Raw genomic sequence first — 14,269 nt, forward strand, 5'->3', positions numbered from 1 at the left:
ATAAATGTTCATAGCCAGGATTCAAGCAGTAGGGCAGCTTATCAAAATGTTTAACACAATATGTTTTAATCAGCTTGGTTAAAATGAGCATTATTGCTACAGAAGGTCGCAGATTACTATGAAAACTTGCAAAACCCGTCAGTCGTTCGGTCAGGCACGCCTCCATCAGAGCCATAGACAGAGTTGCGACATTGAGGGGGCAGAAAACAGCCCGGTCACGTGGTTCATGTACAAGGCGCCCATAGACTGCATTCCGTAAACTTCTGGTGTCCCTGTTCTACAATAGTCTATGTAGAAGCCATTGGACTGAGAACGGAGTTGTCATAACTCTGTTTTATATGATCCCTGGTGTCATCAATATTAAGCCCATATGGGAATGTCGTGACTAGTGAGTCACGCCTCGTGGCCATGAACCCTGGCCATACCCGTTTTCAATATTAATATTCCCATTATGTATGGGAATGTCAATATATGACCATATTGTGTCTCATGATAACCACTGTGGTTGCCACGACGTAACTCAGACTTGCAAATGAACCAAGTTGGTACAACACATGGATCTCCATATGTGGAGCTAACTTTCATCAGCTGGATCTCCATATATGAAGAACACGACACTGACCTCATTAAACCCTGAATAGCCATACATGGAGAAGACTGGATCATCACCTACATCTGCATATAGTATACAGTATGGAGCCAGCCAGCAAATCTACATCTGAACTCACTGACACCAGATTAATAACTCGTGCTTCTCAACTGTGTATTAAGAAGCTTACGTCACGGCTTAAATACTTAATTGTGACACTTGCAAATGGACCAAGTTGGTACAACACATGGATCTGTGTGGAGCTGACTATCATCACCTGGATCTCCATATATGAAGATCACACACACACATCAGACACTGTATATATGGAGCCGGCCAGCAACTCTACATCTGACCTCACTGACACCAGATTAATAGTTTAACTCCTTCTTCTCAACTGTGCCGTATTAAGAAGTTTTGTTGTTTCAGTGCGCTTCTCGCACTCAGGGCGTCTTACTGGTTACACAGTAACCGGTTCAAACTCACAGCAAGTTTTGTTGTGTTAAAACTAAGTGATTATGTGGTGGTGATACTTTCTGTCTGTCTCTTTCTTTTCCCTTTTTCTATTTATAACATATTATACAATATATTTACTGATTTTCAGTTTCACATTTTAATGTAAACCAATATTCTTGATTTTCTTTTTCAAAATAAACGAGTGGTGTGCTCTTTCTGTCTCTGGCCTAGTCTCTTCTTAATTGTCAAAGAGGCAGATCGGAACATATAGTGGCTCACAATGGGAACACATGAAAATTAAATAGACCACATCAGTAATTTCATGGAGGCCATAGCTGCTGTGCTGTGGCCCCTCAGTTTGGGCTTATATGACCTTCAAACAATTAAATACCCTCAGGCCACAGTGGCTTACCGTGATTTAACAATTTTAATTTAGTAAGAAAAAAGGAGAGAGTGAAGTGACATGCAGCAGGGGTCTGTTGGGCGTGGGAATCGAACCCAGGACTAGTCAGGCATCAGAGCCTATCAGCACTCTGGGATGTTTGGAAACATAATTGAAAAGTTGCACACATAACAACAAGCAGTGGGTTTGATTTTGAGACTCAGACTAGTGTGAACTGCTGGGAAAACCGGGCTATTTATGACGATAGTATGACAGAAATCTAGTAGCCTACCTGCCAACCAGGAGACTTCATGTGCTAATGATGTGAACCAACCTGTGACTGAGTCCTGTTCTGTCCACATCACAGGGTTGGGTTGTTGCAGATGAAGCAAGTGTGAAAAACATTCCTCCTATAATCCAAGGGGTAACAGGTCATGATGTTTAAGATTCAATTGATCCCCTGAGCAAGCATATTATTATCTCAAATGTAAAAATGTCAGCACAGAAACTGGGCTCAAATAAGTTACAGCTATAAGTATAAGAACTGAACAATATTAACAAAACACCAATTTTTGTTTTTGCCACCTGTCCAAAACGTTTCTTCTCCGTGTCCACGACCACAATAAACGTTTGGCATTGGCAGCCAGCTATTAGTGTGCGGCTATACATGTTTTCATTACAGTATTTTCCCCATTAATTGGCTGGCACCTCACAAGCACCTTTGCTAATGCTCATAGACTAAACAAACATTTTACATTTAACAGACAGGCTTCCCTGGTGTTTCACTGGTCTAAACCATGTAGCTGTTTTCTAGTTTAATCATGGAAGAGATGAACGCCATAATTGTGAGTGCATGGAGATTAGATGATTTCTGTCAGATTGCTGCAGTCGGAGCCACTAGTACAATACAAGAGTGGGAGATATACGTTGATGAGGTAGTGGATAGTGGATACAGCTGTGTAACTGGAATGAGATTGCAATGTGGGAGTGGCCATAGTAGAAATACAGAAAGCAGGCGGAGAAATAGACAGAGAGACAGAATAATGTTGAAAAAAGTATTGTCCCTCCTTCGAGCCGGATTTGAACCAGCGACCTAAGGATTTCAGTGCAACCGCTACAGTCCTCCGCTCTACCAACTGAGCTATCGAAGGGAGCCAAGAACATTTATAGCACAATCCTTTCTTAAAATTATGATCAACTGTTCCAGAAAACCTCGTCGGGTTTGGTTTATTTCAGCGTTTTCGTGGACAAATGTGCGTTTCCGTTTATCCTGTTTATCGGACATACTCTATGGACTTAACGCTCCGTGGAGTGGGCGGGGTCTATGGCCTGGAGCTAGGATAGTTTAATTTATATTTTCCTACGAAAATACTTGATTTCGCGACTGAACCACGGTTAACTTTCTCCTTCGACCGGTGCCAGGCACTTAAACTTTAGAACCCAAGAAATAAAAAGGACGGACGGCGAACGTACGCTGCTATATAAAGGATGTTTAACGTAATGGTGAACAACGGGGAATTAGCTCAAATGGTAGAGCGCTCGCTTAGCATGCGAGAAGTAGCGGGATCGATGCCCGCATTCTCCAATGATTTGAAGTGTCTGACTAATTCACTTCGTTCAGTCAATTTTCTCACCACTCATCACAGCACTGTCAGTCTGTCACAATCCAGTCTCCAACTTCTTGCCAATCTAAACACCCGCGTCCCAGTTACCAATAAAACAGCTCCTTATTGTGTCCTCTTTTTAGCTGTTTTAGCGCCTCTGACCACAGTTTGTTCAAATTATTGCAATTGACCGACAAGTTCATAACGACTGCCTACACACAGCATGCAGGTTCAAATTAATGCATTTTGATTGAAGCTTCGATGGCACTGGTTTTAATTAAATACTATATACGACGCAGACCCGGAGCCCAGCTGCGGACACGAATAACAGAATTCAAGCATTAGAAACCGTTACCAAAATCATTTTTCTGTCAAATGCGCAGAATCTGCACTTATTTACATTACAAACTAGTGGATAACTTGTTTCCATAAATTCCGCAACCTTTATCATTTTGATGGTAGGCCTAGTCAACTACCTTCTTCGAAATCAAATTAATCAATTGTGACATCTAGCATTCAAATTCGACTATCTTGAAAACTGCCATGGTGTACGTGACACACGCACTGTAACAGCAAATATTTGCATTAATACAACCGTTGAGGCTACCTGATGAAGTTGTTTTTGAGTGGTGCGTGCAACCACTCTCCAAGGAACAGCAATGTCCTGTTGTTCACCTATATGTGTCGTTAATGAGCACGAGTATGGCTATTAGTACCAGTAGGGGTGCTGTTGTGCCAGAAACATAGAGTGCTGTACTGTTGCCTGCTAATGAGAGGGGGGGGGGGGGGGGGCATTTATACTGAGGTGAAAACTGATTAATGAGCTTTTTCCCTGTCAAATAAATAAATAAAATACCACTGTATCAGAGGGACTGACTGTATGTACAATATGAGATGCAAGCGTGTTCCTTCCTGGTCATGCTGTTCTTATCATGGTTTCCATAATCTACTAGGGAAGTCATAGATCTACTGTATATTACTCTGTGTGTAATAAACTTCAGAATGCATGGTAACATATCACTGTTGTGTTAGCATGTTTTCCACGCCTGTGACACGCAATGGATCTTCACACACCACCAAAAGGCATTATATGAGACTTCTAGATGCATTTTAGAGATGGTCGTCCATAAATATCATTACACAGGGAACCGGCCAGGTGTAGCTAAGGAATTGAAGTAGGCCCCTGGCTCAGTGTAGTGGGCCACTAGGCTAGTGGCATCACTTTTGCATGTCAGTCTGTTTAACGAGGGGATGTGTTGATGTAAACTCATAATGTGTTTAAGAGGATACGTGATTTATTGTGTGATTAAAATAGTGACATGGCATCATCCCTGAATTGCAAAACAGGCTGGCCTGATTCCACCTGTGAATTTAGCATAAAGGAATAAGCCAATTAGTCAGCGTGTTTGAGATGAGAGTGAGGAGTCACAGGCCCCAGGCATTGGCAGCAGCTGTTTTAGCTCTGCCCTGCTAGACCATAGTATCACTTTCAAATATGGACAAGTAAATGGCAACCAACCTTTGACGTGACAGCTAGAGTCTAAAAAAAGAACTGACACACCAGCGCCTGCTAGATTAGGAGGACCATACACCCACTGGAAGAGAGCAACAGGCCTATTCTTTAGCTTTAGCCCAGGGCCTTACTTTACATTCCTTTAAGAAATTAATACTTATTTAGCTCAGGCTAAGACGTTGGACATTAGTTAGTGTTTTATGTCGTATTCATTGCTTTTGTCTCAATATGAATGCCATGCAGGACTTGGAGAAACAGCTCATTTGCCCCATTTGCTTGGAAATGTTTACAAAGCCTGTGGTTATCCTTCCTTGCCAGCACAACCTCTGCAGAAAGTGTGCCAATGACGTTTTCCAGGTAAGAATTTTTTCATTTTATTTTATTAACAACATTAAAGCATGAGTCACCATAACATTAACACCATAACAGGACTTGCTTGTGTATTAAAAGTGCAAGAGATATATTCTGTTAAAAGGAAGTGTTAAATATAGCCCTTGCCGTAGTGTTTATTCAGTAAGAGGAGTCTCTCCCTCTCCAGCTCTTTAGTAAACACAAAATGCATGTTCGAGTCAGGATTACAGGATACCAATTTTATCTAATTAAGTGAAATTGGAAGTGATGACACAAAGCAATGAGCAGCCAAATTTGAAATTGGAACACTATATAATTTAAGCTGATAAATAGGTTGTCTATTATATCTTGACTGATTGAACTGGCAAACCACCTGAAAATCAATTTTCTGTAAAGAGTAGGAGAGCTGTTTACCACTGTTATACCACTATACCACTGATACCACGGTCTATATTGAGATAACAATAATTTCTATATAGACTGAATATAGGACTATAGAAATGATTGTTATCTGAATATAGACCTTTAAGTCTTTATTGATTATTGAAGCTTATAGAGTTAATTTCTGCTACTGCTTCTTAAACCAACTCATTTAAAAATAATAACATCTTGGCAAAGATGAGATGAGCCTATTCATTACAGCCCCATTCCATGAGCAGTGAGCACTAATTTGAGATTTTGATTTGTGACTTTGTCTGTGTCCGTTTACAGGCGTCAAACCCATACCTTCCTACAAGGGGGGGGTCAGTGACATCCGGTGGCCGCTTTAGATGTCCGTCTTGCAGGCATGAGGTGGTTCTGGACAGGCATGGAGTCTATGGGCTCCAGAGGAACCTTCTGGTGGAGAACATTATCGACATGTTCAAACAGGAGTCCAGCAGGTGAGACAGATGGGAAACTTAACTAATGTGACGGCGTCCCAGCCATCACCTTCTTTCTCCATATGAGCTAAATCAAATTAAAGAAGAATTAAATCATATTCTGGATTTCCTAAAATATGTTCATACAGTACTTCTTGTAAGATAATAGCATGACTGTAGTGAACCATATTCACCCATTTTAACATGGAATTAAAACAATGTTATCAGTGATCACTATACACCTGTATGTCTCTATAAGTTTCATGATTTAACCTGAGAATTTAATGATGCAGAATGGCTGTGTCCCACTTGCCTATATAATTATAATATGCAAATGTAGGTCTACTTTGAATTAATACATTGCTCGTTGATGTACTGTTGGTTGGATAATTGGATAATTTTGGAGAAATGTAGTTACATTTCTCCAAAATTATCCAACTAGTTCTCTGAACAAATGTAAACATTCCTTTGTACTCTCTGGATTATTATCCTTATCCCTGTACAATTAGTTTATAAGAGCTTTGCTTTACTATTAGTATAATCTCCCCATTCCTCAGGCTTAGTTTTTAAATAGTAGTCGCTGTGTTTAGAAACTTTAGAGCAGCGGTCTCCAAACATTTTGGGCCGTGCACCCCGTGTTACCTCCTGACCTATATCTGACGCACCCCCCAACACTCAGTCTCGTTGTATTTGGCCAAAAATGATATTATGATATATGTTTTAAATGATTATGCCAAATAATCACAGAAAGCCACTGCACTCAGAGCCATGAAGCTGCTTTATACTACAGGTGCTCTATACATCTCCTTACAACAGTGTACTGGATTTTGCTGTTTGTGTTACACCATGAAACCGCCATTACCCTTTTCATGTCATACACCCCCAGAAGGCTTTCGCGCACCACAAGGGGTGCACGCACCACAGTTTGGGAACCCCTGTTTTAGAGCAATGGATACAAAGATGGACACAGAAATACATGTATGGGTGGATTGTCCCTGTCTCATCACATCTAGTCTGGGCCACAGTGCCTTCACAAAAGCTTGTCTTGTGAGTCAGGCTGTCACGGATGACCATTTCTGGCTCTACTCACAATTCTACACATACAGTATGTGTAGAATAGTCCTACCTAAAATCCAATAGCCTAATATTTCTCTTGGCCAAGGGAGGATTCACCTTTGGTTGAGCGGTATATGCTTGGTTTACCGTGCGCGAGACATGGGTACTTCAAATCAAGGTGGTCATTCACTCACCATTCCCTGGTTCTGCTGACTATACAAGTACAGTCAACAGCACCAAATTCTGGGCCCTGTGACAAGGATTCACTGTGGGGACCCCTATCAATATTCTATGATAGAGGCGGGGCGCTCAAAGGCCCAGCTACTGACCTTGGGCCCTATCTTGGGCCCTCAGTTGCCCCCCCCCCCCCCCTCAGTCGTCGTCGTCCGTCCCCCCCTTACGACTGTTTTCTTTAAACCTGCTTTTTTTGTTAGCACCAGTAAGCCAGCACCTGCAGAGAGAAAGGAGGAGTCACCCATGTGTGAGGTTCATGCGGAAGAAAAGATCAACATCTATTGCGTGACCCACAGTGTTCCCACATGCTCCATGTGCAAAGTATTTGGAGCTCACAAAGACTGCGAGGTGGCACCACTCACAAGCATCTACCAGACGCAAAAGGTGAGAACCGAGACTCTAAATCTCTCCACGTAATCCGTAAATTAAGATCATTATCTGTTGCTCCTCATCTTCTGCTATTATTGTACAACAGCATTATTCAACCTGTTCTGTTGTACTGTTCTGCATGTTTCTACACCATACTGTCCATGCCTAACAGGAACAAACTTTTCAGTATTACCCGTATTGCTTCCAAGATCATCGGACTTTCTACACCCACACTTTCTGATATGAACAATAAGGCCATCACACGGCTAACACTTTCAATATCAAATCAATGACACTGATCACCCCCTGTATCGCTTCTTTAACCTCGTGCCATCTCGACAAAGATACAGAACCTTGCCATGGAAAAAGGTCTGTTTCTGTGTGTGTGTGTGTGTGTGTGTGTGTGTGTGTGTGTGTGTGTGTGTGTGTGTGTGTGTGTGTGTGTGTGTGTGTGTGTGCGCGCGCTCCTTAGAGACACACACACACACACACACATCTCAGCGAGCATGTGTGGATGAATGCTCAGGTTTTTAACTTCCCTCTGTCCTTGTCCACCCAGACGGAGCTGAGCGACGGCATAGCCATGATGGTGGGGAGCAATGGTAGGATCCAGGGGATCATTAGTCAACTGGAGGAGGCCTGTCGGGCCATAGAGGTCAGTGTCCCACTACAACTGCTCCTTGCCATTCACTCACACAGCAAGAGCCCCTCTACCTGCACCCAAATGCCCTCACCCAACCAAACTAACCTATAGCATGAATTACAGTCTGTTTCACTTTTGTAAGTGAGCCTGTCTGTTTATGCGAGACGTGCAAGAGAAGTTGGACTGTCTATCTCCCTCTCCCCTGTAGTCACCACGCGTATGCTGCTACCGTGAATAGAGCCCTGCCATTGTCCCTTACCCCTAGGAGCACATGCACACGCATGCATGGATGTGCACGTGCATACCCATGATTGCGTCTACCTTGCGTATCGATCAAAAACAACCCTATTCACACCTCTAAACAAACTTACAAAAGCTTCCGACTGCTCAGTGTCACCAGTGTGAATTATGAACATATAAGAATGACCCTGGATGCATATTATCAATGGGCCTGAACCATTGTGTGACATGCTAAATCCTGTAGTGTAGGTGTAAGCGACGTGCGCGTGATGTGACAAAAATAGACCACTTCTTTAGTCCATACTGTACTGGAGTTAGGATGGACTAGCAGGACATGCCCTAATGACCTCCCTGTCAACTACATTGACTATTTTACTTCACGTTCCTCAGCATACACATAGCAGAAACTCTTTCACATGCATTGTCGTGATAACTGATTAAAGAGATTCAGAATGCATGACTCATATTGTTTGCATGTGTTTGAGAGTATGCATTTGTGCACCGGTCTCCTTAAACGTTTCTGCTGCCCATGTTCATGCATGTACAGGAGAATGGCAGGAGGCAAAAGTCCCTGGTGTGTGAGAAGTTTGATCACTTGTATGCTGTCCTGGAGGAAAAGAAGAGGGTGATGGGCCAGCGGGTGACACTTGAACAGGAAGAGAAGCTCAACTACATTCGAGGCCTAACCAGCAAGTACGGAGACCATTTAGAGGAGAGTTGTAAGACAGTGGAGACAGGAATTCTGACTATGGAGGAGCCAGAGATGGCCGTCTTCCTGCAGGTGAGAGTCGGTATCCTTCAATACTTAAAGCGGCACTATGTAACTTTTTGATTCAACTATTATTGTAGATTTTCATCTTACACAAACATTAAATTCCTGCTGGCAATGAATGGAGAATTATACATCATAGTGTCTGAGCAAATCGGCTATTTTTGTCTTACACAAACATTAAATTCCCATTGACAATGAACGGAGAATTTTACGTCATGAATGAATAGTTTATTTTGATCTTTTCTTTTTTCAGAGAGACATTACAAAATAAACAAATGATTTTAAGGTGATGGAGTTACTAGGGCCCAAGGTCGGAAGCTGGGCCTTTGAGCGCCCCGCCTCTATCAAAGACTATTCATAGGGGGCCGGGGCCCCACAGTGAATCTTTGTCACAGGGCCCAGAATTTGGTGCTGTTGACAAATCAAGGTGGTGAATGACCACCTTGATTTGAAGTACCCATGTCCCCCGCACGGTAAACCAAGCATATACCGCTAAATCGCTCAACCAAAGGTGAATCCTTCCTTGGCCAAGAGAAATATTAGGCTATTGGATTTTAGGTAGGACTATTCTACACATACTGTATGTGTAGAATTGTGAGTAGAGCCAGAAATGGTCATCCGTGACAGCCTGACTCACCAGACAAGCTTTTGCGAAGGAGTGGTTAAACAACTTTGTGATGTTTTTCTTTCTCCTGAGTTTGTCTCCTTTCCTTCACCTTTCTAACAGGCATCAAAGCCTCTCCTCAAAAAGTGAGTATGTGTGTTTATAATGGGGCAAATGTGTCACCAAATAAATTATTATGTAAAAGGCTGGCATTTCTCTTAATCTAACAAACTGTTGTCAGGATTATGGAAGCGTCAAGTACGGCCCACATGGACAAGGTTGAACGCGGCTACGAGAACATGGATCACTACAGTGTCAACTTCACAAAGGAAGGAAGGGCCCTGCGCTCCATCGACTTCCTCGAAGGTAAACCACACAGAGATTCCGTCGTGGGACTTACTTTCTTAATCCATGACTGTGCGCACACTCTCGTGTGGTCTCATCTAGTCTGACATCTTTGCTTTTTAAAGACAAAAACAATGACATCCTTCATCGTTGGTGCTGAGCCAAACTGCAGAAGCAGCTAAACCATGAAGCAAAACAACGGGCTCGCAAGTCGCAACTCACTTAAGTTTAGATGATCCAACTTCATCAGCAAAACTGTAGAAAAGTTTTGACCTTGCAGTCTTTTTCAGGTTATAGGTCAAGAGCAGGAAATTACATCTTTATATATCAAAGATACAAAGGTGTGGACAAATTGGTTACCGGCCCCACCTGGTGACCAGGGGTGGTAACAAGGTTGAAACAAATATTGGAATAGTAAAAACAGCTGACATATTTTCTGCCCATATGTCCTTTCATCCACAGACGATGAAGACGATGAAGAAGATGAGGACGGAGAGGAAGGTGCTGAGGAAGGAGAGGGAATTCAGGCTTTTGTGGGCGCAGGCAATGCAACAGCAGTCCAAACCAGTGTCCCCCCGCTGATGAACCCCACCCCCACTGTGGACAAGAGCGCTGCCTCAACTTAGCTGTCGGCCTTTGGCACAGACATTTTTTACGCTGGATGGAAGCAGGATGAATGGTGTGTTGCTCCAAGATCTTTATTTTCAGGTCAATTATGTTCACTGAACTCTTCGCTTCTGTTGGGCAGAAACCTTGACCAAAACCGTTACTTTTCAGGAAGTAGAAAAACGTGTTTCAATAGATCCTCTGTAGTTATTATTTACTCACAAGGTCATGTTAATACCTTGCATACCTTGCATTGGCTCAATACAGACAGACTTAACCACTTTCATTCTCAAAATGTTTCTAAAGACAGAAAATAGCAGATCTACAACCTTTTTAACTTTTTTAGTTTTTTTAGTTTTTTACTTTTACTCAACACTCTTTTACGAGTAATATTTGGGTAAAAGGTTTCTGTCTGACAGCAACGATGATTGTATGGAAATGGACCCTTTACGGGTCAGAGTTAAGGTGAGTATGAAGTTGCAAGTTCTCACCCTTGTTCTCACCTTGATGGCTGGGATTCAATGATGATGGGAGGCATGGAAATGGTGCTGGGTTTTTTTCCATGTGTTGCTGGTTGAATGTTATCAAGATCATGTTAATGATGGAGGAATTGATAACGTACGTGTTCTTCAGTAGTTGATTGCTTCAGGGAGATGGAGTCTCTAGGAGTGTCTGTGGGGTGACAAAAACTCATGGGTTTTTATTCTTTCCTTTTGTCTTTTTTAAGCTATTTAGTGCTTTGAGTACATTGTTATATTTCAAACGAGAAGGCCTCCTTTTCCCCCTCCGTGTTGTTTACTTTTTTTTATACACAATGACGTTATTATTTCATAAATAGGATGCTGCATCAACAGGGAGAAAAATACATGTGATTTTTATACACATGAAGCTAGTATTCTATATTTCAACAGCTCATTTGTGGCAGCCTTGAACACAGTTCTCTGGTTTATTATTTGAGTGGAGAACATCTGTGTTGCCATATTCTACTTTTTCTTTCTTTGTGCCATTAAAAATGAATTGCACAAGCACCTTTTTCACACTCATTGGGAATTGTTCACATGATGGAGAGACTGAACAATGAAAATAATCCTGTATAATAAGGCTATGATTGCTTTTGCACCCCAGTTGTGTGTGTGTGTGTGTGTGTGTGTGTGTGTGTGTGTGTGTGTGTGTGTGTGTGTGTGTGTGTGTGTGTGTGTGTCAATGAGTGAGAGAGCGAAAGGGAATAAAGTGTATTGCCCTCTACTCTACTCCTTTTTTATGAAACCAATGTGTTGTCTTCATTTCTATTCTGCGGTGGAGCTTGAAGATTCCTCACAACTTTCTGTGTGCTATGGAGTCAATTCTAATTGGCCAAACATCTCTCAGTCACTCTGATCCTTTACAGATGGATTCAATGCAGTATTAAGCCCCCCAGTTGCTAAGTAGGGCAAACAGAATAGGATGACTCACACCCTTGATACTTGTTTAGTTCTCCCTGACACCAGAGGTCAAGGATCAGCACTGCATGCACATACACACACGTACACTATACACATGCATACTTGCGTGCACGCACGCACACACACGCGCATACACACACACACACACACACACACACACACACACACACACACACACACGCTTATTTTCACACTTATTAGTTGCCAGTTGTGTCTCTTCTAGCGGCCTCAGTGGTTGCCTTGCAGGTGTAATGTGATCAAGGGCTCCAGATCTTTTTCTGTCTTTTTATCACGTGCAGTGTCTCTTTAGCAGGTTATGATTTGAGCCTTGACAGTGGTGTAAACAGGGCATATAATCTATTAAACCTATAGTAAACCTGGACCGGCCTTTCCCCCCCTATATACACCAAATCTATTCGCCGAAAATAACAGATCTAGATCCAACACATTGTGTTATGAGCTAGTAGAGCTGCTTTCTTTTTTTGGCAAATGTTCCCCCATGAGGAATGCCTATATGGGTTCAAGTGTTTTAACAGATAAACTGGGAGTCCCAAGTTTGGAAGATACTTGTGACATTGTTTATAATGTATAATATTTCATGGTTTGTGCATTCAGAGACAGACCCTTCTATAAGCAACGTTCATGTAAGCTGTGACATAATGGTCTTTCATGTTTTCACAACCTCTATACGAACCACTAATCCTTAAGCCAAAACTTGGCAAGACAAATTCCTGTGCCAACATTCTGAATGGAAAATATTAAAAATCACATAGATGACTTATAATTTGAAATTAATCTTAGTTGTTTTTTATAAATTTCCAATAATTCATTATTGACTTTAATGATTTTCAGAGAAATGTAAACGATGCTTTTCATATTTTATTTAAAAATATAGATATACAGTAAGACGTTCTCTTGAACAACGAAAATGGCTGCTTGCTCATAAGTTTATTGACAAACATAAATACCATAAATACACTGAAACATAATGTGAAAAATGATAGTCACCTATATATATAAAAAACCGACCACAATAAAAACTGATATTTCAAGGCATCATAGCTACAATCGGATAATTACAAGTCATGCCTATCTACGCTCTGTTGTTTGAGCATAAAAGCTATGGAATAAATAGTTAAATAACGGTGGTGATTAAGTAGATACGGTAAAAAATAAGTAATCTAAATTATATTTATAATTATGATAAAATAAAATAAATGAAAGAACTCTTTGGTGGACGGAACGAGATCTTCATTTCCCGAAGAGGTCCATCATTCGTCTGTTGCTCTGCGCTTGTTGGACCAAATTTTCAGCTCTGGACATTTCCATCATCTCGCGGAGCAGGTGGAACGTGAGATCCAGCGATATCGGCGGCTCCTCGGACCTCCTTCCCCTCTCCCTTGAGTCGTTCAGGTGGTTTACCAAGCCGCTCACGAGCGCCCTGAGGCTCCCAGCTTCCCCTTGCAAGAGCCGCTGCGTCAGGTGGAGCTGTGAAGCTCTGTTGTAGACTGCAGGTGACCCGCGGGGATACAACATCGACGGCAACCCTAAAGAGTTCGAGTTCCCGTTGCCGAGTCGGATGAAATATTCCTCTCCAAGCCTCTCCCAGATGGGAACGGATTGCTGGAGCTGGCGGTCGGGTCGTTGGGGAGATGATGTGCGCTGCGCTGCGCCAGGGCTGTCAATAGCCCTACATTCATAGCGCGGTAAGAAGGCAACTAGCAGAATAACGGTGGTGCCAAGAAGATTGAGCTTCATGTCAGGATATCAGCAAGAATCTGAGAGAAGAAGGATGATGATTACTTTAATTCATTTCATAAGATTATCATGAAATGAATTTAATGGCGAACATTCACGTGGTATAAATTCAGTGCCCATTCTGCCCAATGTGGAATCCACCCGTGCGTAAAAGACATGTTCAGGTGATACATGTGTTAATGTCTTAGAATAGATACTTTCTGTGTATTCTTTACTTCTAAGATTACAAATAAATTACAAGTGCATTCTCATATATATAGCCTATACTCCTACTATGCAAATTGATCATGGTTTGTTAAATGTTTAAATGTTTGAATGATGAATTGAACAAAGTGGACCCTCTTGTAAGTGTAATGCTTTATTGGGTCGTCCACTCACAGTTAACAGTCTTTGTATTGAGTTGTGCTTGAAATGTACTGTAATTCTGAAAACTGTTAATAAATAT

General features: G+C 41.9%; 2 protein-coding genes across 2 annotated transcripts; one reads left to right on the forward strand and one right to left on the reverse strand.

Moving 5' to 3' along the window:
- The first annotated feature begins 4,583 nt into the window (after window positions 1–4,583).
- trim55b (tripartite motif containing 55b) lies at window positions 4,584–11,869 on the forward strand. The gene is made up of 8 exons (XM_080793973.1): window positions 4,584–4,901; window positions 5,607–5,776; window positions 7,246–7,429; window positions 7,974–8,069; window positions 8,845–9,078; window positions 9,797–9,819; window positions 9,915–10,039; window positions 10,481–11,869. The coding sequence occupies exons 1-8, from the start codon at window positions 4,773–4,775 to the stop codon at window positions 10,642–10,644; spliced, it is 1,125 nt and encodes a 374-aa protein (XP_080650099.1). The 5' UTR covers window positions 4,584–4,772; the 3' UTR covers window positions 10,645–11,869.
- Window positions 11,870–13,317: 1,448 nt separating this feature from the next.
- Window positions 13,318–13,824, reverse strand: crhb (corticotropin releasing hormone b; the record flags this gene model as incomplete). Its single annotated transcript, XM_080793982.1, has 1 exon — window positions 13,318–13,824. The coding sequence occupies one exon, from the start codon at window positions 13,822–13,824 to the stop codon at window positions 13,318–13,320; it is 507 nt and encodes a 168-aa protein (XP_080650108.1).
- Between the last annotated feature and the right edge of the window lie 445 nt (window positions 13,825–14,269).

Source organism: Protomyctophum bolini (genome assembly GCF_963924005.1).
Source record: "Protomyctophum bolini genome assembly, chromosome: 21".
Lineage (NCBI taxonomy): Eukaryota > Metazoa > Chordata > Actinopteri > Myctophiformes > Myctophidae > Protomyctophum > Protomyctophum bolini.